Source organism: Dermochelys coriacea, chromosome 11 (assembly GCF_009764565.3).
Source record: "Dermochelys coriacea isolate rDerCor1 chromosome 11, rDerCor1.pri.v4, whole genome shotgun sequence".
NCBI lineage: Eukaryota > Metazoa > Chordata > Testudines > Dermochelyidae > Dermochelys > Dermochelys coriacea.
The window spans coordinates 29,170,737-29,197,306 of record NC_050078.2 but is presented as its reverse complement, the minus strand read 5'-3'; the positions used below and the strand labels follow the sequence as shown (position 1 = coordinate 29,197,306).

The following is a 26,570-nucleotide window of genomic DNA, read 5'->3' as shown; positions in this document are numbered from 1 at the left end:
CATTACTTCCAGTCCCAAAGGACAAGTCCCTTCAAGACAATTTGCACCTTACATCTCACACCAAAGACAAGGCTTGTAGCCAGTCCTACAGTATAAGGATTTATTAACTAGGAAAAAAGAAAAGGTTTTTTTTTACAAGGTTAAAGCAGGTAAGCATACACATACAAATCAGTTACAGTCAGGTTTCAGAAGGTAATATTAACTTCTACAGTAAGCAAAAAAGAAAAGGAGTACTTGTGGCACCTTAGAGACTAACAAATTTATTTGAGCATTAGCTTTCGTGAGCTACAGCTCACTTCATCGGATGCATCCGATGAAGTGAGCTGTAGCTCACGAAAGCTTATGCTCAAATAAATTTGTTAGTCTCTAAGGTGCCACAAGTACTCCTTTTCTTTTTTGCGAATACAGATTAACACGGCTGCTACTCTGAAACAGTACGCAGACTCTGTATACCGTCTAGGGCTAACCCAGACAAAACAGGAGACTCCTTTGCATATGCTTGATGTTCATATTATAGCTGGACAACTCTTGGTATTAGCTGAGCTGCTGGTTTTTTCCTTTTAAAAGCCTAAATTAACCTGCTGCTATGACTGGCCTTCTGAGCTATCCAAGGTAACAGGGAGTCTCTCTTTTGCTTCTTGTGTTCCATTTTACTCAGAGGAATCTTCCATGCCAGTATGAGAGCTAATTCCTAAGCAGAATTACTCATCTATCAACAACTGTATAGCTGATGGAATCTTGGATACAAGACGCGCTACACAAATCACTTGAGTGGAGATGGAGGACAGTGGGCTAACCAATTAAACTAATGCACAGCAGGCTAGCAGGATGCTGCACAAGCAGCGTCTCCACTCTACAGAAGCCAGAGCTGATACTGATTTCTTTCCCCAGTCCCTTTATCCAAAGCTCCCTGAAACTTCATTGCAGTTTAACTTCTTTCTCTACAGCACAAGGGTTCACTAGAGTTTCTGCTGTAATCAGCCTTCTTTACTTCTCATAAAGGTATACTGATGTCCGTGTGTTGTGTTGTACTGCAGAGGTAGCTGCAGACTAGTATGCATGCTGGAGATTGTCTAAGCCTCAGATTTACTCTTATCTTTTAAATCCAGGCTATTCAGACAGGGTAACAATGCTGCTCCACTAAATAAGACAGAACTGCAGCCTGTGATCCAACCAGGCTCTTGTATGTAATTTCGGAGACAAACAGATTCAGCGGTGTAGAAGAAGCTATGGGATCATCTGATCTGGTGTAGAAAAGAGAAGAATCTTAACTCACTTGTGACATTACTACTAGGAGGAAAGTTCCCAAATGATTTCAAGAAGTATCCACTTCATAGATGGAAGACTAAGATATAGGGACAAATTCAGCACTAGACTCCAGTTACATCAGTAGAGTTGCACCACCTCCCACATGGACTTAATTTGTCTAATTATATCAATCCTGCTATTACACCAATGAAACCAGATTGACTTCAGGCTTAACTAAGGGTTGCACAGATGTGATGGAGAAAAGCTCATCCAATGAAGGAGGTGGTGGGAAACCTTAATAATTCAATTTATGAATACATCTGAAGGCACATTTGTGAATCAATGGAGTACTATACAAATAAGAACATTGGTTAAAAATGTAAAAAAAATTTATTAACAAGTGCTTGGATCTTAAACTGTTTTCTGTTTAATGTAAAAAAGGAAACATTGCATTTGACTAAAGCTATTTGTGCATGTGTAGGTTTACATCATGAAAAGATCTGAATTCAATATCAATATCTGTTTAATATACTAGAAAAAGGAATTGGTTCATCTTTAATATACTAAACATGCACAATCTTATATGTAAACAATACATACATTTTAAAAGTGTAGTCAACTTTAAGTGATCATTCTGATTTGTTTAAATCCAGTCAAACTGAACTGCCGATTTGCACATTTTACAGGATGTTAATTTTTCAAGTTATACAAATTAACTTGTAATCTGGAAATTAATCTGGGTTTTTTATACTTTTACAGGAGTTTGATACTCTAATAATCTTTATAAGCATTTTAATTACAGAATACAACCAATATACATCTTAAAATATCCATACACTTCAAAGATGCATGTGAAGCAAAATAAGACAGACAAATGAAATTCCAACACTTATGCCATTGTAGTTTAACTGTTTTGTAGACTCCTGATCCTTTTAAGAGATTAAGAAAAATATTTTAAGAAGCTGATCAGTTACATACATTACAAAGATGCAAAAAGCCATAAAAATAACTCCTGCAGTTCTTCAGTGAGGCACCCTACTGCAGATACTGGAAACTGATTTTATAGCTCTATTTACTATGTAAAAAGATTAGGCAATATTTTCTATACTTTAATGGCACAAAGTGGAGAAGTTTCCACACATTCTTAGTGAAATTTTTTTTTGTATATACAGTAGTTGCAGCATAAAGTTGCATTACTCCCAAGTAAAAACACTATCACGTGATTTAGGCTAAAGTTTTAAGTTGTTTACAAAACAAGGAGGGGATAGTTTATAAAAGCTAATATGAAATGAAATACTTTGATTTTTTTTTAAAAAAATCTAATTAAATATTTAAATAAATTGTTCTCTGCCGTGTTATAAACAAGTATTGTGTGAATGCTGGCAAACCAGAGTATAAAATTTACTAGACTAGCAAAAGTCAATCTAGTTTTCACTACTTAGGCCAAGTATAAGTTAAATAGCATGTACAGTAGAAAAGAGTTAGTGGCCTTTATTATTAGCAACACTGTACATTTTAAATATATGGTTAAATTCATAAGTGTCATGTTTATCTGTACTCTGTAGTATAGCTGGAAGTGCAGATAAGAATGCTACTACTGTATAAAGGAATCAAAAAGTGTCATCCCAGGGATTTAAAACATTTTCAATTTGTAAATATTTCTTCTTGTTCTAAGACAAATTCCCATTTTGCCTATATAGCATTTTCCCCTCCCCCCACTCTTAATGCAACTCAAGCAAACACCCTATAAATATGAACCCAAAGATTAGTCTATAAATCTGAAACATACAGTGAATGGTAGACATTTCTATTTGAAATGTGAAATGTCATTCCACAGTGTTGTAAAAAAAGCAGACTGGACAGTTTATAGTAGTTTCTGTGTGCATCTTGAACTGTTGAAGACCACCACCGACCCAGCGTAGGATTCAAATGAGGCACCATACTATGGTGAGAGCTGCCACAATGCCATTCAGTATTGCCATACTATAGCCCATGTGGAAGGAATGCCCGGTCAGTCTCCTGGAGAGAGTAACAGAATACTAATTAATCCAACAAAAACAGTAAGAATCAGAACTCACAAGGAAGTTACCCAAGGTATATTTAGAACCATAAAAACCTTAAAGCAATAAACTATTTAAGAGGATTGGAGAGTGATATCTAGGTCTACAATTCAAGACAGGCTTAGGATAGTGCGTGATCACGCACTATCTGATGGCTTTTCAGGGGGTTGGGACTATCAGAAGCAAATTAGATTCTGTTGGGCTCCTACTGAATTTCTGCCCAAAATTCACAAAAACCTTATAACAAGCATCCTTGTTTACCTCTCTGCTCAGACTACAGAGAACTGACTGGGCATAAAGACTGAAATACACCTAATTTTAAGAAGCAAATATCCTGGGTGTGTGTGCACGTTTGTTTTTGTTGATTTTGGGGGGGGATGGGGGGGGAAGACGCATTGTTAACTAAAGTGTCCCTAAGCAATAACAGAAGACAAAACTGGGATAAGCAGAATTTAATCTACATTGAAAGACGTTCTAGGATTTCCAAGAAGCATCAGCAGATTAAGAATTCACCAAAACCATCTTTGCCAAAGAACAGCTTATACATCATTGGCAGTATTTTTCAGCCTATCATACAAGTTCTATCTAAAGCTGAACCAAAGGCGGGGAAGAAAATTTGCATTAAACCAGGTCACCAAATATTGACAAAAAACAGAAGTCTATAAATCCCTACCCGCACCTCCCACTTTTCTGGCTGTAGTAGTAGTATGCTTATTACTACAAACAGGTAGCTCTGCAGCCACTGGATCTTTCTAATTTACAAAGTACAGTTAATGCAATCTTTGTATAATATAACCAGAAATATATTCTGCCACAAAAGTCTAAGCATTCATTTAAAATACACCTCTACCCTGATATAATGTGACCCTATATAACATGGGTTCACACACAACAGGGTAAAACAGGCTTCCCCCACAAGGGTCTGGAAGGCAGGAGCTGTGGGGGGGCACTTTTGGGGGCCCCGCAGGCCCAGAGTGGTTTGGGTGATTAGCGGGAGGCCAGGAGCAGCTTGCTCCACTTCCCTTGTCCCGGCCGAGTCGCTCGTGGGAGAGATCCCTCCTGCACTCACCGGCAGCAGCAGAAGTGGAGAAGCCTGGCCCCAGCCTGTTCCACTCTGCCAGCTCTCAACCGTGGCCCACCGCTTCCCACCACCGGTGAGTGCCGGGGTGGGGGCATCCTTTCCCCAACCTCCTCACACTCACCGGTGGCGGAAAGTGGAGTGCCGCGGCTGGGAGCTGGTGGAGTGGAGCGGGCTGGGGCCACATTGCTCCACTTCCCGCCGCTGCCAGTGAGTGCCTGTCAGGAGGCAGGGGTGTGTGTGGATAGGGGTCAGGACAGTCGGGGACAGGGGGGTTTGGTAGGGGGTGGGGTCCTGGAGGTGATTAGGGATGGGGCCTTTAAGGTCTCTGGAGGGTGAGGTCAGGGGACAAGAAGCAGGGGGCCAAAGCAAGTTTGATATAATGCAGTTTCATATAAAATGCGGTGAGATTTGTCGTCTTCCGCGGACCGTGTTATATCGGGGTAGAGGTGTATGCTGTTATCTTTTATGATTCTGAAGCTAGCCTTCCATATGTAAAACTGTGCAGTGCTAATTGAGTCTACAAACGGAAACAAACTTCGAGGTATGAAAGGCCCTATTTGTCTCAATGTAACACTAACTAAAAAACTTGATGATAATGTAAAGTGACAATGATTTAACAGATGATCATTTTACCAGTTATATCCAGCTAACCCGCATATTCCTCACTGTGGGACTCAAGGTAATAGTCAGTAGAGCTGTTTGTAGTTAAAGGCTGCTGGGATGGAAATTAGTGGTTTACCATCAACCATGCTCACTCTGGCTGGTGCAACAGCTGAGAGTGTTTGATGACAGCCACACCCTCTCCCTAAAACCCCACTCATTACAGCCACTTATCATCCCTTACTGGGTGCCAGCAAATGCAAAAGCTCCCTCCCAGGGTGCACAAGCCTTATTTAGCTTTTCCTCTGGCAGACAATATGCAGTACGAGTTATCAAGACAATTCTATGGCACAATAAAAATTTAAAAATTTGAGCAGAGAATAAATTGAAACATTCCAAAATAAGCGATTCAGCATCACAAGGAATATAACCCACATTGTATTATTCTTTTCCACAGATAGTTAAGAACTCTGAATTTTGAAGCAGAAAACAAGCAGCGTTGGTGCAGAATTTAGGTCCAGCATGCTAGAGAGTAGCATGGAATAATTAAAATAGAAAACAATTTATTTTAGAGACTTAGAATATATTTAAGCATTTAGAAGTGTCAGGTTAGTACTTTGTAAAGACTCTAGGACAACACAAAGTGACAGTTCTACGTTAACTGCAGAAAACATGTGGCTGTGCCAGGGTCAAATCTAAGTGAAGTATCCAAATTATAATACTTCTCAGAACTAATTACTTTCCTTTTCTAATTGAACTAAGTCACAGATCTACCTGCAACTGATCAAGTTTTCCTGAAATAAAATCTTCAGAAAATACAATTTTGTCTCCTTAACAGGTTAACCTTGCCAAGTGCACTGTAAAAATGAAACAAAGCCTGAAGAGTCTATCAAATGCTTTCCAAAGTTCCTCTATAGTGAAATACCAAAACAAAAGATACAAGGATGATAAATTATGACTATGTTAAAAGAATGCTGAAGTTGCACTGTAACTGAAAGGCATGAATTAAGATTGCATGCACAGGTTTAATACTGTCCATCCCTGCACTTGCATTACAATACAGTCTACTTACACAACATATTTTGCCAGGTTTCAGAGTAGCAGCCGTGTTAGTCTGTATTCGCAAAAAGAAAAGCAGTACTTGTGGCACCTTAGAGACTAACAAATTTATTAGAGCATAAGCTTTCGTGAGCTACAGCTTACTTCATCGGATGTGAGCTGTAGCTCACGAAAGCTTATGCTCTAATAAATTTGTTAGTCTCTAAGGTGCCACAAGTACTGCTTTTCTTTTAACATATTTTGTGTGGCACACACTGAGCAAAGCTCTGCAGCTCATCTCAGTAAATGCAATTTATTTATAAATGTAGTCATATTTAGGAGGTTAGTTGCACCTCTGTCCCCTTTCTGTTCTTTCAGGGCACCTGTCTCAGGTCTTGAGGCTCTTGCCCTTACCTGCCTCAGGATGGAATCTTACAATTCTACTCAGACTGGGATTTGGGTGCACTATCCTTGTACAACAACCCCTCGTTACCAGGCAGGTCCACCTCTGTTTGAGCACCTACGTGATTCTTTGGGAATCTGAGACCAGCGATACTGACCACCAGCATTCTTAAAACAAAGTGTTTTTAATTAGCAGTTGAAACAAATCATTAGAGAGACAACAAGAATAATACAGGCCAGAGAGACTGACTAGTCCAGTGCTTAGGGCACTCACCTGGGAGGCTCAGGTTCCAGTCCCTGCTCCAATTACCAGTTTGTTTGTTTTTTAAATTAACAGTGGAATAGCTCCAATAGGAGACACTGAGACCCACCCCAACCATACAACCTCGAATTACCTAATGGCCCAGTGATTAAGGTACTCACCTAGGAAGACCTGGATTTAAGTCCCTGCTCCAAAGGCAGAACTGAGATCTGAACGCATGTCTCCCACATCCTGGGCCAGTGCCCTAACCACTGGGCTACTGGCTATAAGGGAACTGGAATAACCACTACCACCTCCTGTTTTTCTTGAGAAAAAGCTTTTCTGGCTCAGGCGTTTACCAGAAGAGGGTTCACAGCTGTGAATTCAAAGCCGTTAAGTGCCTCCCTGAAGCCCAGAGTTAGGCGCTTAACTCCCTTTGAGGCAGGGGACTTAGGCCCCATCCCTCTCTTTGGCACTTCTTACTGCCTAGCTTAGGCAGCTCTACACTTGCACAGTGGTTTTAGTCAATCTTTCTTAGATGCCTAACTCCCCATGTCTTGTATGGAGCCTGGGCACCCAACTCTAGGCTGTGAATTCCATAAGCTGGCAGGACAATTAAGCAGCCTATGAATTTGGCCTTAAGTTTTCATCAGAAAGTTCCTACCTCTCAGTCTCAAAGATGAATTGAATGCAAGCCCATACTATACAGTAGCATCTTTTTATATCTACAAACAGTGCCCCTGCTACTGCTCACCATTTGCCCACTCTGCGGTGAAAACTGACCACGGAGACTTTCCCGATGCTTATGAAGTTCCAGCTGCTACAGTTAAAAAAACAAACAAAAAATCCAATCCTGACAACAACTGGAACAATTTTCACTCTCCTACTGGACACCCCAAATGAAGACACAGATAGAAGGTAGCAGTGACCCCCCCCCCCCCCCGCAGCTGCTGGGAAGTCTCAAATGTAGACACCTATTAGTAAACAAATATTGGAAACTGAGCCCTACATGGGGACCACAAACAGCACCCTAATACAAGTCCCAGCATACTCTATTTGCAAGCAACTTGGAATGGTGAGGGGTAAGCGTGGCTTTTTCCTGGACAAAGGAGTTTATAGCCAATTAATTCACAGTATCACTCACATATTATCTTATATGTAGTCAATGTGTGATGAACAGATACAAGTAAAACAGGACTATGGGAGTAGAAGATAGACAATTAGGTATATAAGTAAAGCAAGGCTGTAATGCAAAGCCAACAGACTAAAGCCTGTAAGATTTCAGCTTAGCCACACTAGGCCTCAGGCTTAAGGAGGCTTGACATGAGTGGATGATCTAAGACTAACCCTATGCCAATAAAACCACATGATTACCGTAAAGAATGGGCCAATAGGTGATGTTATGGAAAATAAGTCACAATGTACCTGTCCACACTGCAAGACACATGATAGTAACATTATGGAAAGTTCTGTTCTGACCACAGGTTACTCTGGAAACAGGTTGACATAAGCAAGGCACCTCAGAATTTATGGGGTGTAGAAGTACAGATAATGAAAAGGAAGGCTGGAACTGTCATGCATATGCATAAGGAGTTAGGCATGGTCAGAACAAGATAAGAGGTTCCCTGGTTGGGCTAAAGTGGGAAGACCCAGCAGAAACCACCCCTCGATCAATGACAACCTGTTGAGAGACCCACTAGACTAATATCTTTGGGTATGTGAGTATGCTTACAACATTGGCTATTGCTTGTGCTCTCTCCACTTGTGTAGGTGTGTGCGTGTGTCTCTGTGTAACTTAAAATACAAATGATTTTCTTTTATTTGTAACAGTGTTTGCCATCACTATTTGTTCTTTGTGTGCGCCACAGTATTTCCCAGTCTAAGAGAACCGTAAAGGTTAACTTTCACCCTATTGATCTGAAATCTGTAGCACCACAGGAGCTGAGCTAACTCCCTAGGGACACTATAGTTTAACCCAGGACTGTCCAGTCAATTTTAAATAGAGGCTAGAAGCCCTCAATCCTGTTCAGTCCTCTGATATTTAGGCATCTGGCAAATTTTTCTATCCCCATGTATGAGCGTGTGCACAGACACAGGCAAGGGAGTGGACAGGTAAGTAAGTGTGTCTATGTAAGACAGTGTCATTGACAGACAAGTTAGAGAAGTGGGTGAAGAGGAAGATCTATTCTCCTGGGAAGAGACACAGCATATATGCTGCATGGCATCATGGAAGTTAATCCGAGGATACTGTTCTGTATTAATGACTTCAAAACACCTACATCCAAATACTTGGCAGAGCCCTCACCTTTGCTGGTGTTGGCGGAGAGAAACTTCAGTGGTGGTGCCTTGATTCACTGCAGTGAAGCGAGTGCCATTATCACACACCCAGGCTGAGGTCAGATGAAATAAATAAGTGCATGTTCAGATGCCCCAAGCCCTATTGCTGCTACTTTCACAAGTTTCCCTCTATCCCTATTAAGTCTCCTCTTATGCCCTGGAGATAAACTGGACGGATTAAAGCATAAAACCCACTGGATGCAAGAACAGTGATTTTTGGGAAGGTTGTACTCTTCTCTCCTTCAAGTTTTTGGAAGGTCAGGGTCACTTCTTAGGGTGTCCCTTCTCTTCTTCTCCCCCTACAAGCATAGCAGTAGGCCCCCACTGACACATAACCTGGCTCTATGTCTAACATGCAGGTGCTCAACTCCCTTCTCTGTCTGAGACAAGGCAGCACAGAAGAAAAAGTGCCAAGTCTGTGACTGGTGCTCTGGTCCCCATGTTGTCCATATGGTGACTGAAACACAACAAGAAGAGGAGTGCTGAACTTCTAGCAGGACTTCCATGAATGGGTAACTGTATTTCTGAGCCATGTTAATACAACAGTAGCTCATCACAAGCAAGGAATGACTATTTAAAAGTGGATGGACTAGAGCACATGCTGCTTCTTACAATGCAAAAAGAGATGCATTACAAAAGCTTTCATCACATTTAAGTATTTAAATCAAAAGATGAGAACAAGTGTGAAAACATATCAATTTTTAGTTTTGACATATTTTTGTATCAGACCAAACTTTCTAAGACATCTTCCATTGTGTAATAAGCAATGCTGCATTATTGTTGAACAGTGTCAAATTCAAGCAGGTGTACCAATAACACTTGGCACTGTCCAACTGATTTAATTTCCCATGTGACACCATATGGATTGCCAATCTGGTCTACACACTTGAATATCAGGGAAAAATACGAGACAAAAAAAACTCTAGAGGCAATACAAAATTAAGTTTTTCCTCTATTCAATAAAGATTTCATAACTAGTGGTAGAAATAATATATATTAAAGTTAAAAGATTAAAGCAGATATTAAGCCAAATTTATTCATATTGAACAGAAATACCTGAGATAGTGAACACATGGAAAAGTGCTTACTTGGCTCACATTTTCTACAATCAATTAACTTTTCCATTTATCTATTATTTCACTCTGCAGGCAATTCCCCAGTGCAATTAAACATCATTTTGAGGACATCACACTTTAAGGATGGCATCTTCAGCAACTTTAACACAATACTCTTTTCAGATATAGAACATTAACAACATTTTCCCATATGTGGAAACATTTTCCCAAGCTGCTAATTATGTGCTATGTTTGCAAAAAAAGATTAGGGGTAAAATTTAAAAAAAAGGACTCAGTAGCGTAAGTCCCAGTGACTTTCAGTGAGGTTTAGGAGCATAGGTCACTTATGAAAATGGGATTTAGGAAGTTTGGAAAATTTACCTTAAAAACTTTTTCAAGGTGAAGTCTTTCCTTGCAGCATCTATCCTTATCCCATTACAATCTGTAAGACAATATTTTGCCACTGTCATCTAAATGTATCCATGACATTCCTGTAACAGTCCTTCAATCAGATCTTCAAAAATCATCTAAATTCAGGAGCAGTCTCTGTCACAGACACCCAGGAAATGGCAAAGATCAAACATCCCATTAGCTTTTCCCACTGCAATAGGTAAAGTTTCATGTAATGTGGCACATTTGATCTTAAAAAGCCAGAACATTTGCAACAATCTTGAAATGAGTACAAATCTTTTCCATTTTACTAATTAATTCTTCTACCGTAAAATTAAACATGGTCATGACTCCCGTTTTCTACAGATTTGTACATCTGAGGCTGAAAAATCACTAGACACCTACCACTCATTTGTAGGGTGGAAACTATTAGTCTACAGTTAGAATGAGAAACAAACCTCTGCAAATTCAACAAGGAAATCAAATGCCCAGCCTACCTTCCAGAAGTTACTAGATTCTAGCAAACCAAGCCCTCCGACACTTCATAACTCCACCAACTCACTTCTAGCCACTCCCCTTATCTTCTAGGCAGTTGTGTAACTTTAGCACAGCAAAACGATTGCCTCAGCCTCCTTTTAATCTCTTAGAACACTTACAGTTTTCATGCGCAGAGATAAAAAACCTAGAGCCCAATGATTCTAATATCAAAGAGCTTTCAAACAGGGTATGTTCACATACATACATAGTATCAGAAATTCAAAAAGCAGAAACATTACCAGGCTGTCTTTTCAGGGAAAAGGGAAAAATTTTCCCCAATTTGGTGTACGAACGTGACCAAAGCTATCTAAACTCCAAAAAGAATAGACACAGAATAGCACAATTCTTCATATTTAAGGACGACTGTGTTAAATAAGGTATTGATAAGATCTCTTAATAGTGTCAGGCACACCTTATGTTTTAAAGAACTAAGATGGGCAACAGCACGAACTACAGATGATGGGCCTCAAGGAAACCAAGAGCATCCTTATCAAAAACTAGATGAGACTGTGAAAGCCTAGGACTAGCACATTACAAAGATGCAGAAGACTAGTCTGGAGCTGATCTAACTTAGATGTCAAAGTTCACAAAAGCGATTACCTGAAGGAATGAATACAACAAAGTAATGTTTAATGTTAAAGTAGTTCCTTGTCACATCTATTTGGGAGTATAACTTTTGGTCTTTATCATAGCTTTTGTTTACACAAACAAAATCCATGCAAGGTAAGAATACAAGCAGCTTCTCATCTCTTCAATCAGAACTCTAGTTGCTTCAAATTGTGCATATGATCCTCAAAGTCCATGGCCTCCCAGCACAAGATAACAAGAAAACTAAATTTAAACTTAACATGCAATCATTAGGTTTCAGAGAAGACCCCAGTTAGCGGATTCATATCATGATGCATTGAGAAATCAAGAAAACATACTCCAAAAAGTAAATCAGAATCCATACCAATGCTGTATTAGTCTTGTAGAAATAGCATACAATCTACCAAGCAATGAATTTCTCCTCCTGAAGGAGACAGCCTATGCTTAGACAGTAATCAAGCTGAACCGCAGAAGTTCTTGCCTAATTTATTCTTTAGGGTTTTTTTTTTTCTTTTTAAACATTTCCCTCATACTAGATATGTTAACTAGACCAGCGGTTCTCAAAACTGTGGGTCAGGACCCCAAAGTGAGTCATGACCCATTTTAGCAGGGTCACGAGGGCTGGCTTAGACTTGCTGGGGCCAGGGCCAAAGCTGAAGCCCATGCCCCCTGCCTGGGGCCAAATCCAAAGCCTGAGGGGGCTTCCACCCTGGGCGGTGGGACTCAGGTTACAGGCACTCTGCCTGGGGCTGAAGTCCTTGGGCTTCAGCTTTGGCCTGGAGTGGTGGAGGTTAGGCTTTAGCCTCCCCCTCTCCCCCGGGCAGCGGGGCTCAGGCTTTGGTGCCCCCTCCTGGGGTCATGTAGTAATTTGTTGTCAGAAGGGGGTCACAGTGCAATGCATTTTGAGAACCCCTGAACTAGACTGTAGTTTAGAAGGGCTTTTCTAAACAAAACAAAACACAAAAAAAAACAAACGGGGGTTGGGGCAGAAACCTTGTAGGGTTGGTTCTCTTCAGTTTACAAAGGGTTTCTCCTTGGACATAAGTAAAATGTCCACATATCATCTTTAATTTATTTTCCTACTACTACTACTACCACCATTCTTGATTAAAAGAGTACGGCTCTAGTGTCTTGTCGCTTGCTCTGGCCTTTTTATTCTTGCTCTTTCATCTTTAGCTTCATTATTTGTCCTTTCAATCATATTACAGCCAAGCCAAGCTTAAGAGTTCTCACATACAGAAGATGTAAAATAAAATAGCAAGCCGTTATTTTTTTAAAAAACAAAACCCATCATTTCCATCACCTCCTGTGTCTAAAGACTTCAAAGCTTTATAAAACATTTTTTCATGGTATTAAACTAGATCCCATTTGCTTCTTTGATTTACCCTGGATCTCTTGAAGTTAATCTACCACAACTATTTCCCTTTTGTTTTCAAGATTTATTTTTAACCAATACTGCAGTGTTCATAGAAGGCAGGTGATAGTAAAAAATGGGGATTACTTGTTTGATTAGTTCTTGGGTTTCAGAAATATATTTTATATCAGCAGTAAATAGAGAAATCTTGAATCCAAGCAGAGGCAAGGCGGGGGGGGGGGGGGGGGGAGGAAGAACCACAGGGTTACGTGCCACTACCCCTCCCTCATTTCTGCAAGGGCAGAGCTGCACAGCTGAAAGAGGCTGTGTCTGGGCTCCACTGACTGCAGCTGAACACCACATCCTGGGTCCTAGTGCCAGTCATGGTCCCCTTGTGTGTGCTGGGAACCTTCCTGTTTTCTGTGCAACAGTGAATGCCCGTGATGGGGTTGGGTTACGGCAAGGTGGGAGGGGTAAGAGGCAGTGGGGATGGAATAGGGCAGGGGGATGGAGAAGAAAAGGGAATACGGGAATCAAGTGGGGGGGGGGAGAGGGAGGAGTGGTAGCTCGGCATGTGGCATCCCCTTGGTGGCAGCAGCTTGGGCTCCCCCATTAAGCAGGCCCATCGAACCCTCACCCTGACAAGCCCCCACCCCACTACACTGGACCCTTCTGACAAGGCCCCCCACATCCAAACCCCCACTGATCCCCAACCAGCTGCACCTGGAAGGCCACTGCATTAAGCCCCCTGCCCCCCCTCTCTGCAAGTCCCCCACACCAACCCCGTCAAGCCCCATCTCCCCACACTCAGACCCCCATGCTGAGACCCAACCACTTCACCTGGATCCCCTGCTGAGTCCTATTGCCCCTGCACCCAGAATACTCCAACGAGCCCCTGTGCATCCAGATCTCCCACTGAGCCACTCCTACCCAGATTGCCCCACACAGAAACCTCCCACCCCACACGTGGATCCACCCACATCAAGCCCCTCTACACTTGGATACTGCTGGGCTGAACCTGCCCACCCACACCCTGTGCACCTGGTGCAGAGCCCTGGGATGTTTCTGGGGCAGAACCAGCCCTTGCCCTGCGTCAGAGTCAGATGCAGCCTCACTACCAAGTCCCTGAACTGGTGGAAGTGCAGGCTTCAGGGTGATCTCCCATCTCAATGCAATCAGTGGCCTGTGCTCCCCCCTGCCATGCTGGAGACATTTATTTATTGACAAAGAAAATTCGCAGAATTTTAAAATACTGTGTGCATAGTTTTTGGTGCAGAATTTTAATTTTTTTGGCACAGAATTCCCACAAGAGTAAATCCTGTGGGCAAGCAGCCACAATTCCTCCCAGCATTAATGGTAGCAGCTCCAGAACTACTGGCTCCAAGGAGCAAAAGTCTTAATTTTTCAAAAACATTTCAGATGCTTCCATTTTTCATTACCCCACTTGAGACACTAAGGGCCTGATTTTCCAGATGTGATGAGCACCAACTGTTTCAATACACTTTGCTGGAAGTTATGGACGTTTAGCACCACTACAAACAGGGCCTTGTGTGTCTTAAGTTGAACACTTAGAGGCATCCAAGTGTATCAACTAAAAATTTAGGCTAAACTCAGCATGTAAAATGTTTCTGGTGCTCAAAAATGAACATGTTTTTGTTATAACCACCCCTCTCTTTAGTTCTATTATAATCAGCCATACGACATCTGTTCATTAATTCATAGCTTGAAGAACCCTATTCCATGCAGAGGTGGTTCTCTAGAACTATAAAAGGAACAGTTAATATTGTATTCATTCTCAATTTCACAGTGCTTTAGGAAAGAAACTGTTTTATTCATTTATATGGAACACATGGGCTCAGAGAATCAATGGTGTTAATATAACCCAGTTACTGTCCAACACTAAACAGTTTTAAACAAGGTTTGGTATAGAGAGACCTCAGCCTGCTTAGTACCATGGCAAACATACCATTAAACATCCTTTTAACCTTTAATAAATGTTCTGTCTTAAAGCATTTTAAATGTAAATTACTACAATAAGGCTTTCATTTTAACAACATCCCTTGTTCTCTCCTTTCCTTTTAGCTAGCGAGTTTTTAAAAGGAAAAAAAAATCTTTGGTTTACAGTCTTAGACAGTAATAACTGTCATTTTTAGGGAAAAGAGACGTTAGTTGTGACCAGTTAACAGCAGTGAGGACAGCTTCATTTCCTAAGACTAACATACCAGAGGAAAGATAGAAGAACAACAAAGACAGAAAAAGCTTGTCTCTGGTGCTGATTCTCACTTGCAACCTCACTGCTGGAAAAACACAGGCAGAGCACATGTCTATCAGCCACTCCGAGAGCTGGCAAATCCATAAGCATTGGACTGTCTAGGGCACTGCTTTTCGCAGTTTTTTCTGGTCACAGGCATACAACAGTGTTGCAAAATATGCCATCTTGGCTGGCTAAGCCAGGCTCTTATGAGAAAGAAGGGAAAGGAGAGGGATAGGAAAGAAAAAATAAGGTAGGGAAGGAAAAGAACATGTATTGGAAGGAAGGAGACACTCTTACATCCCAGCTGGTGGCTGGGATTCTGCTTGAGCCAGCAGAGGTGGTGATGTCATCTGTGGGACTCTCTCTGGCCCAGTCTTGTCAGGACATCTCTTAGGATCACGATGACAAAGACGCTGGGTTCCAGAAGATGGTGGGGGTGGTGGCCATCATGGTAAACCTTTTCTCCAAAAAAAAAAAAAAAAAATCTCTCTTTAAGGACCCGGTAATGGGGTGCCACTAACCTCTTGCAAGCACCCCCTTGTTTGACTGCATGTGCCTGCACTTTCTCTCTGCTTTGTGGTGAGTCTTCAGCAACCCAACCCTCCTGCCGAGTCACACAGTCTTATGTGAGCTAAAAATCAAACCCTTTCCATGATACAAGTCCAACCAGGCCTATCTCAACGCCCTCAGTAATGTCTCTATCTGCAGCCCTATTCCTGGGCTCACTCCTCAGTCAGTGCAGCAGGGCCTATCGCAGTACCCTGGTCCAAATTGTCTATCAGCCCCTTCTGAGCTCCCTCAAATTATCCCTCTCTTCAAGCAGTCCTGGCCCTGGTATGGGGACATGTCCCCCAAGGCTCCGCCCCTTGAGATTCTTCACTTCTTTGGGCCTTTCTGGCCCCAGCTCTTCAGCTGGGCCACTAGAAGAGTTCAGTTCAACTTCTGGGCTGTATCAAAGTCCAGGTCACTTTCACGCAGTGGCTGGTTGAGTGAACTCAGGCCCATCCTCTACTCCAGGTCCCAGCCTAGGGACCTTATAGATAGAAGCCATCTGTCGTGTCCTTCAACTAAGCCGTGTTGCTGCCACAGTTCCCTGGGCCACTTCCCTAGCTCATTCTTCACCTTTACCTCAGGTTCTGGGCCTGGCCGAGTCCCAGCAGCCAGCCTGGAACTCCTTCCTATCCCGTCCTCCCACCCCCAGTCTCTGCCAGGACTGCTCTGTCTGAGGTCCTGTAGCTCTCTCAGCCAACCAGGCACAGCCTACACACCCGTCCAGCTCCAGCAAGGAACTGATCTCCGCTTTGCACTGCAGCTCCTTTTATATGGGCCTGCTGGGTGCTCCCTGCAGCCCATCTCTGACTGGCTGCATGCCATGCCATGACTCTAGGCCACTTGGAGGAGACTGCCCTTTTCTGGGGCATGGTGTGGCAGGGCCATGAGGCCTCCAGCAGGGGATCTCAGGGCCTAGTCTACCCCATCACAGACCTCAAAACAGAGAGATGGATAGTGGAATCGCATGTCCTCTCACTGGTTTGTCCACCAATTAGGCCTAGTTTCTGACATACCAATTTCAGTTCACTGATTTCTGGTCTCATCGTGGTCTTGTTTATTAGGCATAATCTTAACAATCCTTGAATCATATCAGTAGGCCTTTTTGTTTGGACTAATTTAGTCTCTTTTGCACATTATCCCATCAACATTGGTTATAGGTTATTACAAGTTTATAAAACATTACACTTTTTTGTTTTTACACAGTTGAGCTCACAGTTTGGGTAAATCTGTAGGTCCAATTATTGCAACAAACTTAAAGTACTTATGATTCCTGAAGAAGAGTTCGGAGGTGTAAATAAAGAAGCTGCTTACACCACAACAGAAGCACAAGACAGGGGGTAGGTGCTGGCCCTGTCCTCTAATCAGTCCCGAGTCTAGCTGCAAAAAACCCTTTTTTTAATGCTGTTACAAACTTTCCAAGGTAGATTCTTACCAAAAAAAAGTTAAAATCTTGCATCCAAACACCAGATTTTCCAAAAGGTGTCTGAATTAAATCTGAAGTAATTTTTTACTGACAAACTAGTATTTTACAATTACTACTGTATATAATATATACTTTAAACATTTTCTTTTCAGTATACATCGAGAAGTTCCTTAAATTTAAAGACTTTGGACTCAACCATTTTTATCTACACTGAAAAAATTATTTAAAACAATCAGAATTAAGGAGTGATATTTAATAGTATTTTGCTAGGATTAAAGAGTTCTAAAATACATTTTTAAAGAGGTTTTTCCAACCAGGTGCTCTTGGTTTGGGTACTGAATTTCCAGGTGAATACACCCTGAAGCGCCACAGAGGAGACACTTATCACCCTTCGGGTATAAAAGCTATTTTGTGTGCAAGCACCCACCCTGCTGGCCACATTACAAAATGCATTACTTTATCTGCCATTTTTTGAAATTGTGAAATTTATGTGAATATAAAGGTTGTAAAGTTCTCAGTCCAATTTAAAAAAGAGTAACGTGCCATCAAGATTTTTATTTTTACTTATATAAATAAAAAAAATAAAAATATTGATGGTAAGTTTTGTTTTTTTTTAAACACAGATTACTATTGGAAATGTTTAAAATTCATTTTTATATCTAATGAATTTAAATAGATTTCCAACAATAAATTTAAAAAAAAAGTTTTAAACCAAACACGCAAATGAAGTTAACTCCATTCTAATTAGCTTAATATTCCACAATAACAAGAAAACCAGTTTTAACATTCCTTCCCCCCCCACCGCTGGTTCTGTATTTAAAAGCATATACATGTTTTGCTCCTTTCATTATGGAAAGTCAGCTACTAGTATATTTACCCTTTTAAACAAAAAAGTCAATTAATATATGAAAAGGTGAATATACTTAATCAGTAGTATAGATTATTTCAAAACTGGAAACATTATGACCCCACATGAATGTACAAAATATTGTCCCGGTACTCTATTATAAAGGGCTGCTAATTTTATAAAGGATAAAAAAAAAAAGACATGCTATATTAATAAGGCAGTCAGTCAGATATTTTAACATTAAAAATGATCAAACATTTGCCTTGCATCCTTTCATGATGTGTACAAAAAATTAAAAGCGTGTGAGTGGTGTCTAGAGTAGCAGTTAAATAGGTATCTTTGTTTTCTTCAGAAAACGTGTCTTAACATTTTCCCCCATAATTGGCAAAAAATTAAACAGTGAAGGAAATTTACCCGACAACTTATTTCACTAGAATTTTTTTTTAAAAAAGTCAATTCTCTCTCTCTCTCTCTCTCTCTCTCTCTCTCTCACACACACACACACACACACACACACACACAATAAAAATGCTGAGACACACCAACTCCAACACTTGCCACTTTCAAAAGGTAAGTTAGAATTGGTTACAGGTAATACACTTGCCATGAAGCTCCTCTGCTAATTTTTGGGGTTTTAGTCATATTTTCCTATTGTAAAATGCATCTTACATATTGCTGCAGAAAAGACCCAACTAATAAAAACCAGAGAAAGATTATTTTCTATAATTTCATTTGGATAAAACTCAGATTTCAGTTGTAACTGTAAATAAAGTTTTTCAGAAATAAGTGAATTTAAGTTCATTATGTCCATTTAAAGAAAATCACAACTTAAACATTAAATATTCTTACTTGAAATAATGTATTTCCATATTTAACATAACATAAACCAGTCTACTTGGTTGTTAGATATTCTTTCTGTATATTAGAGTTTCTCTCAAGCAAACTTTCTAATTAAACAATTCAAAGGAATTTTGAAGCTCTTCTTGATTTGCAGCTGTGGCCTCAGCTTCTTGGGTTTAGACAGGATTTATGCACCATCATCATGAATGGGAGTCAGAGGATCAACAAACAAAAACCAAGGGAGTACCTCAACTCCTGCCTCAAAGCAGGAAACTGAAGCAAGGCTGGGTATCAGTTTACAGGCCAGTTTTAAAAGCTCAGTTTACTAGACATTATTAAACAGTTTTGGAAAAATCCAGAATCATTCTAATCTTAATACATTAGTTCTAGATCGGAATTGCTTATTTTATTGCTGCTTAAATTACTACTAACAAAAGTTAGAAATATCAGATAAACAAATTGGACTGGGCAGTAACTGAAGCAACTGTAAAAACTCTTTTTTTAAACTAAGTTCTCCACAAGAGAAGCCAGAATCAGAAGTATCTATTTACTTTGATATATTTTCAGAGAGGAGCTCAAAGTTGAGATTCAACTATCTTAAAGTATGTATGTGAAAGGTCGCATCATTCCAGTTTTAATAACCTTTATTTGTAGTAACCAAGTTTATTTCCAAATGCCTATAAACTTATGAAAAAGTACAACCCAACTTCTTTCAAGTTTATTTTTGACTTAAAAACAAAAGCTTAAATCACATGAGACTCATATGCCAGTCAAAGTCATATCTCACATTTCAGGTTACGTTTGAGGACTAGCTGGATGCTACAGTAACACCTCAAATTTTGTCCCAAGTGTAAGAACAAAAAATAAATAAAAAGATCCATATATCCACACACACATTTATATATGTAAATAAAATTAAAAAGTGGATATGCAAGAGTCTCTTAAAATACTCAAAAATGTCTAATAATGTGTGGTTAGTTTGATGTAGTCTGTTTAATAAGCCTGATTCATTACAGAAATCCTTAATTCTCCTCTACCAGAGTACTACATCAACTTGCTTTACCATATCCATGGAGACTGCTTCACTTGATGTAAAGATGTGTATTAAAAACAAAATAGATTTCAGCAGACTACTTCCCATATAGGTAGTCAAAACAGCTACAGCTGAAGCAAACAGTACCCTCTCCTTTGATAGGCAAGACCAGCCTGTCTAATTTTAATTAAATTGGATAAATATTTATTTTTTTAAATCTCTATTATTGGTACACTAAGGACTGGAATGCTTAATCTATCATCTAGTATTCACTAAGGGCAAGTCTACACTACAAAATTAAGTCAACCTAAATTATGCTGACATGTAGTCACTGCAGTAATTGAATCAGTTTAATATGTCCACATTACATTCTTCACCAGACACGCTTGCACCCATTTAACTGCCAGTTCTTGTGTCCTTCAGATCAGTTAAGGCACACTAAGAGAGCAACATGAAACTTGTACAGCCACTGCTCATATTGTATTTATTGTGTCTTGTGACTAGTTAGGCTGACAATCCAATCCTTGCAATTACATTTATTTTTTAATAAGTACTTACTTGAATCGTGCAGGTGAAAGTGGAGTTGGAGGAAACATTCCTGGTTCAAAGGAATCAAAATAAGTCACCGTCCAAGAAAAGCTGCAGCATGAGAGCCCTGTCATCAAGGCTAGAATAAACAGACCCCAAAATCCTTCATGGGGGATAAAGAAAAGTTGCTATAAGTATAATACTAAATTTGAGAGGTTTCAGAGTAGCAGCCGTGTTCTTTTTTCTTTTTGCAAATACAAACTGAGTACTTGTGGCACCTTAGACACTAACAAATTTATTTGAGCATAAGCTTTTGTGAGCTACAGCTCATTTCATCGGATGCATTCAGTGGAACTTCCATCCGATGAAGTGAGCTGTAGCTCACAAAAGCTTATGCTCAAATAAATTTGTTAGTCTCTAAGGTGCCACAAGTACTCCTTTCTTTTTTTTTTTTACCAAATTTGAGAAGATTTTCCACAGAACGCTGCTTTGCAATATACCTTAAGTGTTCTACATCCCTGAATCAAAATGGTACATTTCTAGTTTCGTTTTTATCTTAACCATATACCATTTAGAGAGACAAGGTGGGTGAGGTAATATCTTTTATTGGACCAACTTCTGTTGCTGTGAGAGAGAGAAGCTTTTGAGCTTACACGAAGCTCTTCACCTGAAAAAGAGCTCTGTGTAAGCTCAAAAGCTTGTCTCTCTCACAGCAAAACTAAATCACATAACTTTAACTTTTGCAAAGGTTTCTGTTCAGTTTAACACCATCTAAAATTGCTCTATGTATTTAAGACAAGCTCCAGGCTTTAGACCCTGGGGGAGTGCTGAGACTGTAACTACAAGAGGAGTGCAGTTTCAGCCCCGGCGCGCCCCATCTAGTTAAAGGCCTGAGCCCCGGCACGCTCCTTCGGCTGAAACCCGGAGCAGAGCCATGGGGAGCCCCAAGTTCCGGTGCACCCCTGCGGGGCTAGAGCTGGGAACAGGGCCGCAGGGCTGAAGCCCCAAGACTCCCTCAAGGTCTAAAGCCCTACCCCACAGGAGCACCAGGGCTCAAAAGCCCCAAGCCGCACTCCCTGCCCAGAGTCCTAACTGCCCCCACACCCTACAGCTGCAACCCCCACCCTTCCCCTGCTGAAGCCCATAAAGTCTTGTTCAGAATTATGGCACATTTCAGAGTTACGAATAACCTCCATTCCCAAGGTATCCATAACTCTGAGTTTCTACTGTATGGCCATTCTTATGTTATGTTTAGGCCACTACCAAATTCACAGAGCATGAAATCTGGTCTTGTGTGTGCTTTTACCCTATACTATGCAGATTTCACCAGGGAGACCAGCATTTCTGAAATTGGGAATTATGACCCAAAAAGAAGTTGGGGGGTGTCACAAAGTTATTAAAGGGTATTGCCACCCTTACTTCTGTGCTGCTTTCAGAGCTGGGTGGCTGGAGAGTGACGGCGGCTAACTGAGGACCCAACTCTGCAGGCAACAGCGCAGAAGCAGAGATAGCAGTACCACAATGCCCCACCCCCCAAAAACCTTGCAATCCTCCCCCCACAACTGCTTTTTGGGTCAGGACCCCATCAATTACAACACAGTAAAATTTCAGGTCTAAATAGCTGAAATCATGAAAATTTTCATTTTTGAAATCCCATAGCCATAAAATTAACCAAAATGGAACTTAAATTTGGCAGGGGTCTAGTTATGTTCTTAAGAATAAAGGACAAGGCACCTGCATTCACTGTATATCATTTTCAGCTAGTTATGACAGTAAATGCTCAACTTTTTCTCCTTACATCACCGACATTTTTAAAGCAAGACAATATAACTTTCTCTGAGGAAAGTAAAGTCTCTACCAAATGTGAAAGATCCAGTTGTGTGTTGCCATAGACCAAAATAAAACCAGCAGCTTTTTCATGCTTAGATTTCAGCCTTGGGGAATTAAAAAACAACCACCCACCCCTCCACCTATGAGATAACAAATGTAAAATAATTTCTTCCATAGTCCAATTTTGACAAATAATAAATGCAGAGAAATATGTACTTAACATAAAAGTTCCATGTGAGCTCTACATGGATTGGTTCTGGCTATTCAAAGCACTCTCCATCACCTGCTATAGTTATCCTCAGGCGAAGCCATCAAGTAGACATACCGAGCAATAAATGAACTGAGTCACAAGCTCCCCCGGTTGTGCAAAGAACCTGAGCGTTTACTCAATATGGCTGTTATTTAAGACAAGGTGATTTTTAGCCTCCTTTGAGCTGCAGAAGCCCTGAACGAACCATATGAACGCATACCTAACAAGCCAGTTTCTACCCCATCTTCATTCTTCTTTTTCTCAGAGCGCAAATCTACAGAGAGAGAAATCAGTTATGAAGCGTTTTCTAACAGCAATTTCAGAAAACCCCAGCAGGTGCTCACTGTGCCGCGTCTACCCAGCGAAGGGGGTGGCCATCAGCGCTGGTTCTCCGAGTAGTCTGTCCTTAAAGAGGGCTGCAGAGACAGAAGTTACTAGTATCCCAAATTTCAGAGTAGCAGCCGTGTTAGTCTGTATTCGCAAAAAGAAAAGGAGGACTTGTGGCACCTTAGAGACTAACAAATTATTTGAGCATAAGCTTTCGTGAGCTACAGCTCACTTCATCGGATGCATTTGGTGGAAAAAACAGAGGAGAGATTTATATACACACACACACAGAGAACATGAAGTATCCCAAAGCGACACTCCCGCCTCTCCGCCAGGCCCGCGCCCCGGCAGCCGCAGCGCTGGGCTCGGACTGGCGAAACCGGGGTTCAATCCCCCCCCCTTACAGAAACGTCCCCCTCCGTGGCCGGGGCAGACATCCCGGGGCCTCAGCTTCCCGGCTGCAAGCGGGACCGATCCTCCACCGGGGAAGGGACCGCGGGCAAAAGGGGTCCCCTCACCTTTGAGCACGAGGCAGCCGATGGCCAGGAGGAAGGCGAGGACGGAGACGGCCAGGAGGCAGCACAGCACCGAGCAGGCCCGGGCCGGCCAACGTTTCCCTCCCGGCGGAGCCATCAACACGCCATTCCGCTTGTGGGACAGCGGCGGCAACGGGGCCCCGCCTTGGGGCACAGAGACACCGCTCGCTGCCGCCTCCTCCTCCTCCTCCTCCCACAGCAGCTCGGCCTGCAGACTCCGAGCCACCCCTCCGCCCCCCAACCAGGGCGACCCGGGGGTCGCCCCCCGTCTGCTGAACCTGCCCAGCCGCCCGCTGTCGCCCACAGCCAACGACATGGCGCAGCCCGGCCGGGAGGCGCGAAACACCAGCCTCAGTCAGCCCGAGGCGCGGTTGCCCAAGTTGTCGCTTACTCCGCCTGCGTCACGAGGCACCGACCAACCCGACCGCCCGGAGGGGCGGGTAGGAGAGACTAGCAGGAACTACTGACCCGGAACAGAACAGAAAAGACTGAACGCGGCATGTACCAACTCATGTCGCTGGAGGGGAAGATAAGATAACGTCTGTAACAAGGCCCCTACCAACTCGCACTCGAGGGGTGGTTGAGGACCGCGCTAATAGCAGACTAAGGAAAGCGTGCTTCTCGCCCCCCCCTTCTTAGGTGTCAGTGGTTCCTTCTAGCTTCCTTAGCCCCGCCTGCAACGCCCACGTGACCCCTTTCCCAGCGTTCCTTCCGCTCATCCCCCCCGCCGCAGCTTCTTCCCCCTCGCGAGCTCCAGAGGCTAGCGCGAGCAACCCTCGCGCGCCCTCTCCCCCGGTGAGCGACGGCCCCCAGCCCGCTCGACCGCCCTTTCTTTCCCCCTTCTTCTAGCGGTGCGCGTCCCCTCGTCTGGTGCGGCCCGATTCCGGCGCGACCCCTTTCTCTGCCGCTCCCCGCGGCGCTGGGCCTCTTTAGGCGCCCGATCCTGGCCAGGGTCTCCGCGTTCCTGCCTGCCGGACACCGCTAACGGTTTCGTGTACGGCTTCCGGGGGAGACTCCGCACGTCCATCCGTGTGCCGGGCTGGGCCGGGGGTCGCGATGTCGGGCGGGGACTCGGCGGCTGCTGCGGCCTCCCCTCAGCCGCTCCCCTTCTCCTTGCCGAAGCCCCCTCCCCTCATGCAGCTGACGCCGGGGGACGCCGTCCGCCCCGTTGCCTCCGCCGCGGACCAATCGCCGAAGAGTTCCCGGTTGGGAGGCCGCCCGGATTGGCCGGCTGGGAAGCCTGTCAGCCTCCTGGCCCCGCTGCTCCCGCCCCGCGGGGAGCCTGAGCCTCTGATGCCTTTTGGCCCCTCGTCGCGGCAGCAACTTAGAGGGAGGCTTCTTGGCAGGTGTGGCGGGGGGAGCCTCCTGAACCCCTCGATGAGGCCGGGCGGAGTGGATAGAGGATCCCTCATGGTAAGTGAAGGGTTAAACGCTGCAGAGGGGAGGGGGCGGGGACCTGCATGGCAGCGTCGCGGCGGGGAGGAGAGAGATGGCTCCCGGCTGCATCCTGGAGGGGGCACCTCTGTGAGCGTGTAACACCATGGGAGCAGCTCTGCTTTCTTTCCTGGGAGCCTGGGTTAGAGCCTGAAGGGAACCCAGAACAGTAGGAGCCTGGCGGCATCCCCTCGAGCCTTTCTTAGAAGCTCCTTCGGGGAGTTACAGGGTCAGCTACAGTGGGAATAGTGAAGCGTGAGCCATGCACATGCGGACACTAATGCATCGCTAATGGCTCCAGTTGGAGCTGGAGAGAGGAGTTCCCTGTCGCTTTGTGGGGCTGGCTTGTTCTCCCACTGAGCTCCTCTTAGACTGTAAGCTCTCTGGGGCAGGGACTCCAGCACTTTGTTTTGTAAAAAATGCTGCATGCCCTTCAAAAGCTGTCTGAGGCAGAGTTCTGAGTGTATTTTGCTTCCCTGCATTTCTGCCCTGTGGGCCTAGGATTAAGAGAATGTTTGTTTCTGCAGGTTTCGGAGTAGCAGCCGTGTTAGTCTGTATTTGCAAAAAGAAAAGGACGACTTGTGGCACCGTAGAGACTAACAAATTTATTTGAGCACAAGCTTTCAGCTCACGAAAGCTTATGCTCTAATAAATTTGTTAGTCTCTAAGGTGCCACAAGTCCTCCTTTTCTTTTTGTTTCTGCAGTCAGCATTGCAAAGAGAGCTGGCCTATGTGAGATGGAGAAAGTGGCAAGTGCAATGTTATTGCTGGGATGAGATGTTTTTACCACAGTGTAACTGAGAGAAGGGCTTCTAGGTCTGGGGGCAACTGGATGGTAGTTACACCTGGGAGAAAAAGGGGAGGAAAATGGCCTGAGATCAGAAAGGTTAGCCTTTTCCTGACCTATATAGGGGTGTGAGGAGAGAACTGGGCAGACTTTGTCCCTCTATCCATGATTATTTGTATAACACCTGGAGTTAAAGAAATGAGTACATTGCTCTTTCTACTGTGAGATCTAAACTTGCTCGGGAGGTTAAAAAATACTTTGTGTTACTTCTAAATGTGCAGTTTATCAATATGTGCTTTTGTACTAACCTAAAATTTTAAAATTAATCTCTCTCAATTTTATTATCCTGGTCGGATAATATTACATATCTTCCGGCATGATAAGTATAATAAGCAGAGAAAAATAAAGAAATTTTTTAAAAATAATTGTGTGTGGGTTTTTTTTGTTTTTGCTTATATGTTTGTTTTTTGGTGTTTTTTTTTTTTTTTTTGCTAATGAGGATCCTCCCATAGAAACAAGTTATTTTTTGTTGAGTTCAATGCATTTTCTTATAAACAATCCAATTGATGTAAAATATGGAAATATAAATTGGAAGCAGAATTATTTCTAAGTAGAATGTCTTTCATTGTTTGCTATGAGGTATTTCTAATTCTGAACATTTTGGCTTGGGTGACCAAGGATGATAGTAACTTCTGAATTACTATATGGAAAATTATGATTATCAGGAATTGAAAATCCTAGTGGCTAATTTAGAATCTGCTGTAATTTTGGCCAAGTAGATTTTTAACCCCACCCCCCACCCCCCAATATATATATCTTCTTCAAGACACCAGGTAACCATATAAAGATCTGAAGCCTCAGATAGCACTAACACTGCAGATAAATACTATCTCTATTATTGGAAAACTGGGAATCCTTGACAAATTGTGAAATGTTGCAAATTAAAATCACACTTCTCTTATTATCCCTTGCTTTTATTACACTTGAATTTCAAAATA

General features: G+C 42.5%; 2 protein-coding genes across 20 annotated transcripts in view; one reads left to right on the top strand and one right to left on the bottom strand.

The window, feature by feature from the left end:
* Nucleotides 1–1,619: 1,619 nt before the first annotated feature.
* Nucleotides 1,620–23,822, bottom strand: ARL6IP6 (ADP ribosylation factor like GTPase 6 interacting protein 6). Of its 13 annotated transcripts, none has more exons than XR_006277945.1 (7): nt 23,334–23,714; nt 22,709–22,762; nt 20,439–20,571; nt 8,976–9,464; nt 7,335–7,490; nt 5,425–5,514; nt 3,128–3,267 (listed from the first exon to the last, which is right to left on the bottom strand). XR_006277945.1 is itself a non-coding variant. In XM_043505124.1 (5 exons), the coding sequence occupies exons 1-4, from the start codon at nt 23,665–23,667 to the stop codon at nt 5,451–5,453; spliced, it is 585 nt and encodes a 194-aa protein (XP_043361059.1). In that variant the 5' UTR covers nt 23,668–23,714; the 3' UTR covers nt 3,128–3,267; nt 5,425–5,450. The 13 variants fall into 13 exon arrangements, 2 of the variants coding, with proteins under 2 accessions (XP_038277407.1, XP_043361059.1); XR_006277947.1 differs by having other exon boundaries at nt 7,425–7,490; XR_006277951.1 differs by lacking the exons at nt 7,335–7,490; nt 8,976–9,464 and adding an exon at nt 10,444–10,504.
* Nucleotides 23,823–23,982: 160 nt separating this feature from the next.
* Nucleotides 23,983–26,570, top strand: part of PRPF40A (pre-mRNA processing factor 40 homolog A) — a 45,379-nt gene continuing 42,791 nt past the window's right edge. For 4 of the 7 annotated variants that reach the window (XM_038421475.2, XM_038421473.2, XM_038421472.2 and 1 more), the window contains exon 1: nt 23,983–24,764. In XM_038421475.2, coding sequence (XP_038277403.1) covers nt 24,408–24,764 — 357 coding nt within the window. In that variant the 5' untranslated portion in view covers nt 23,983–24,407. The remainder of the gene's footprint in view (nt 24,765–26,570) is intronic. The other 3 variants (XM_038421478.2, XM_038421474.2, XM_038421471.2) reach the window with 1 other exon arrangement.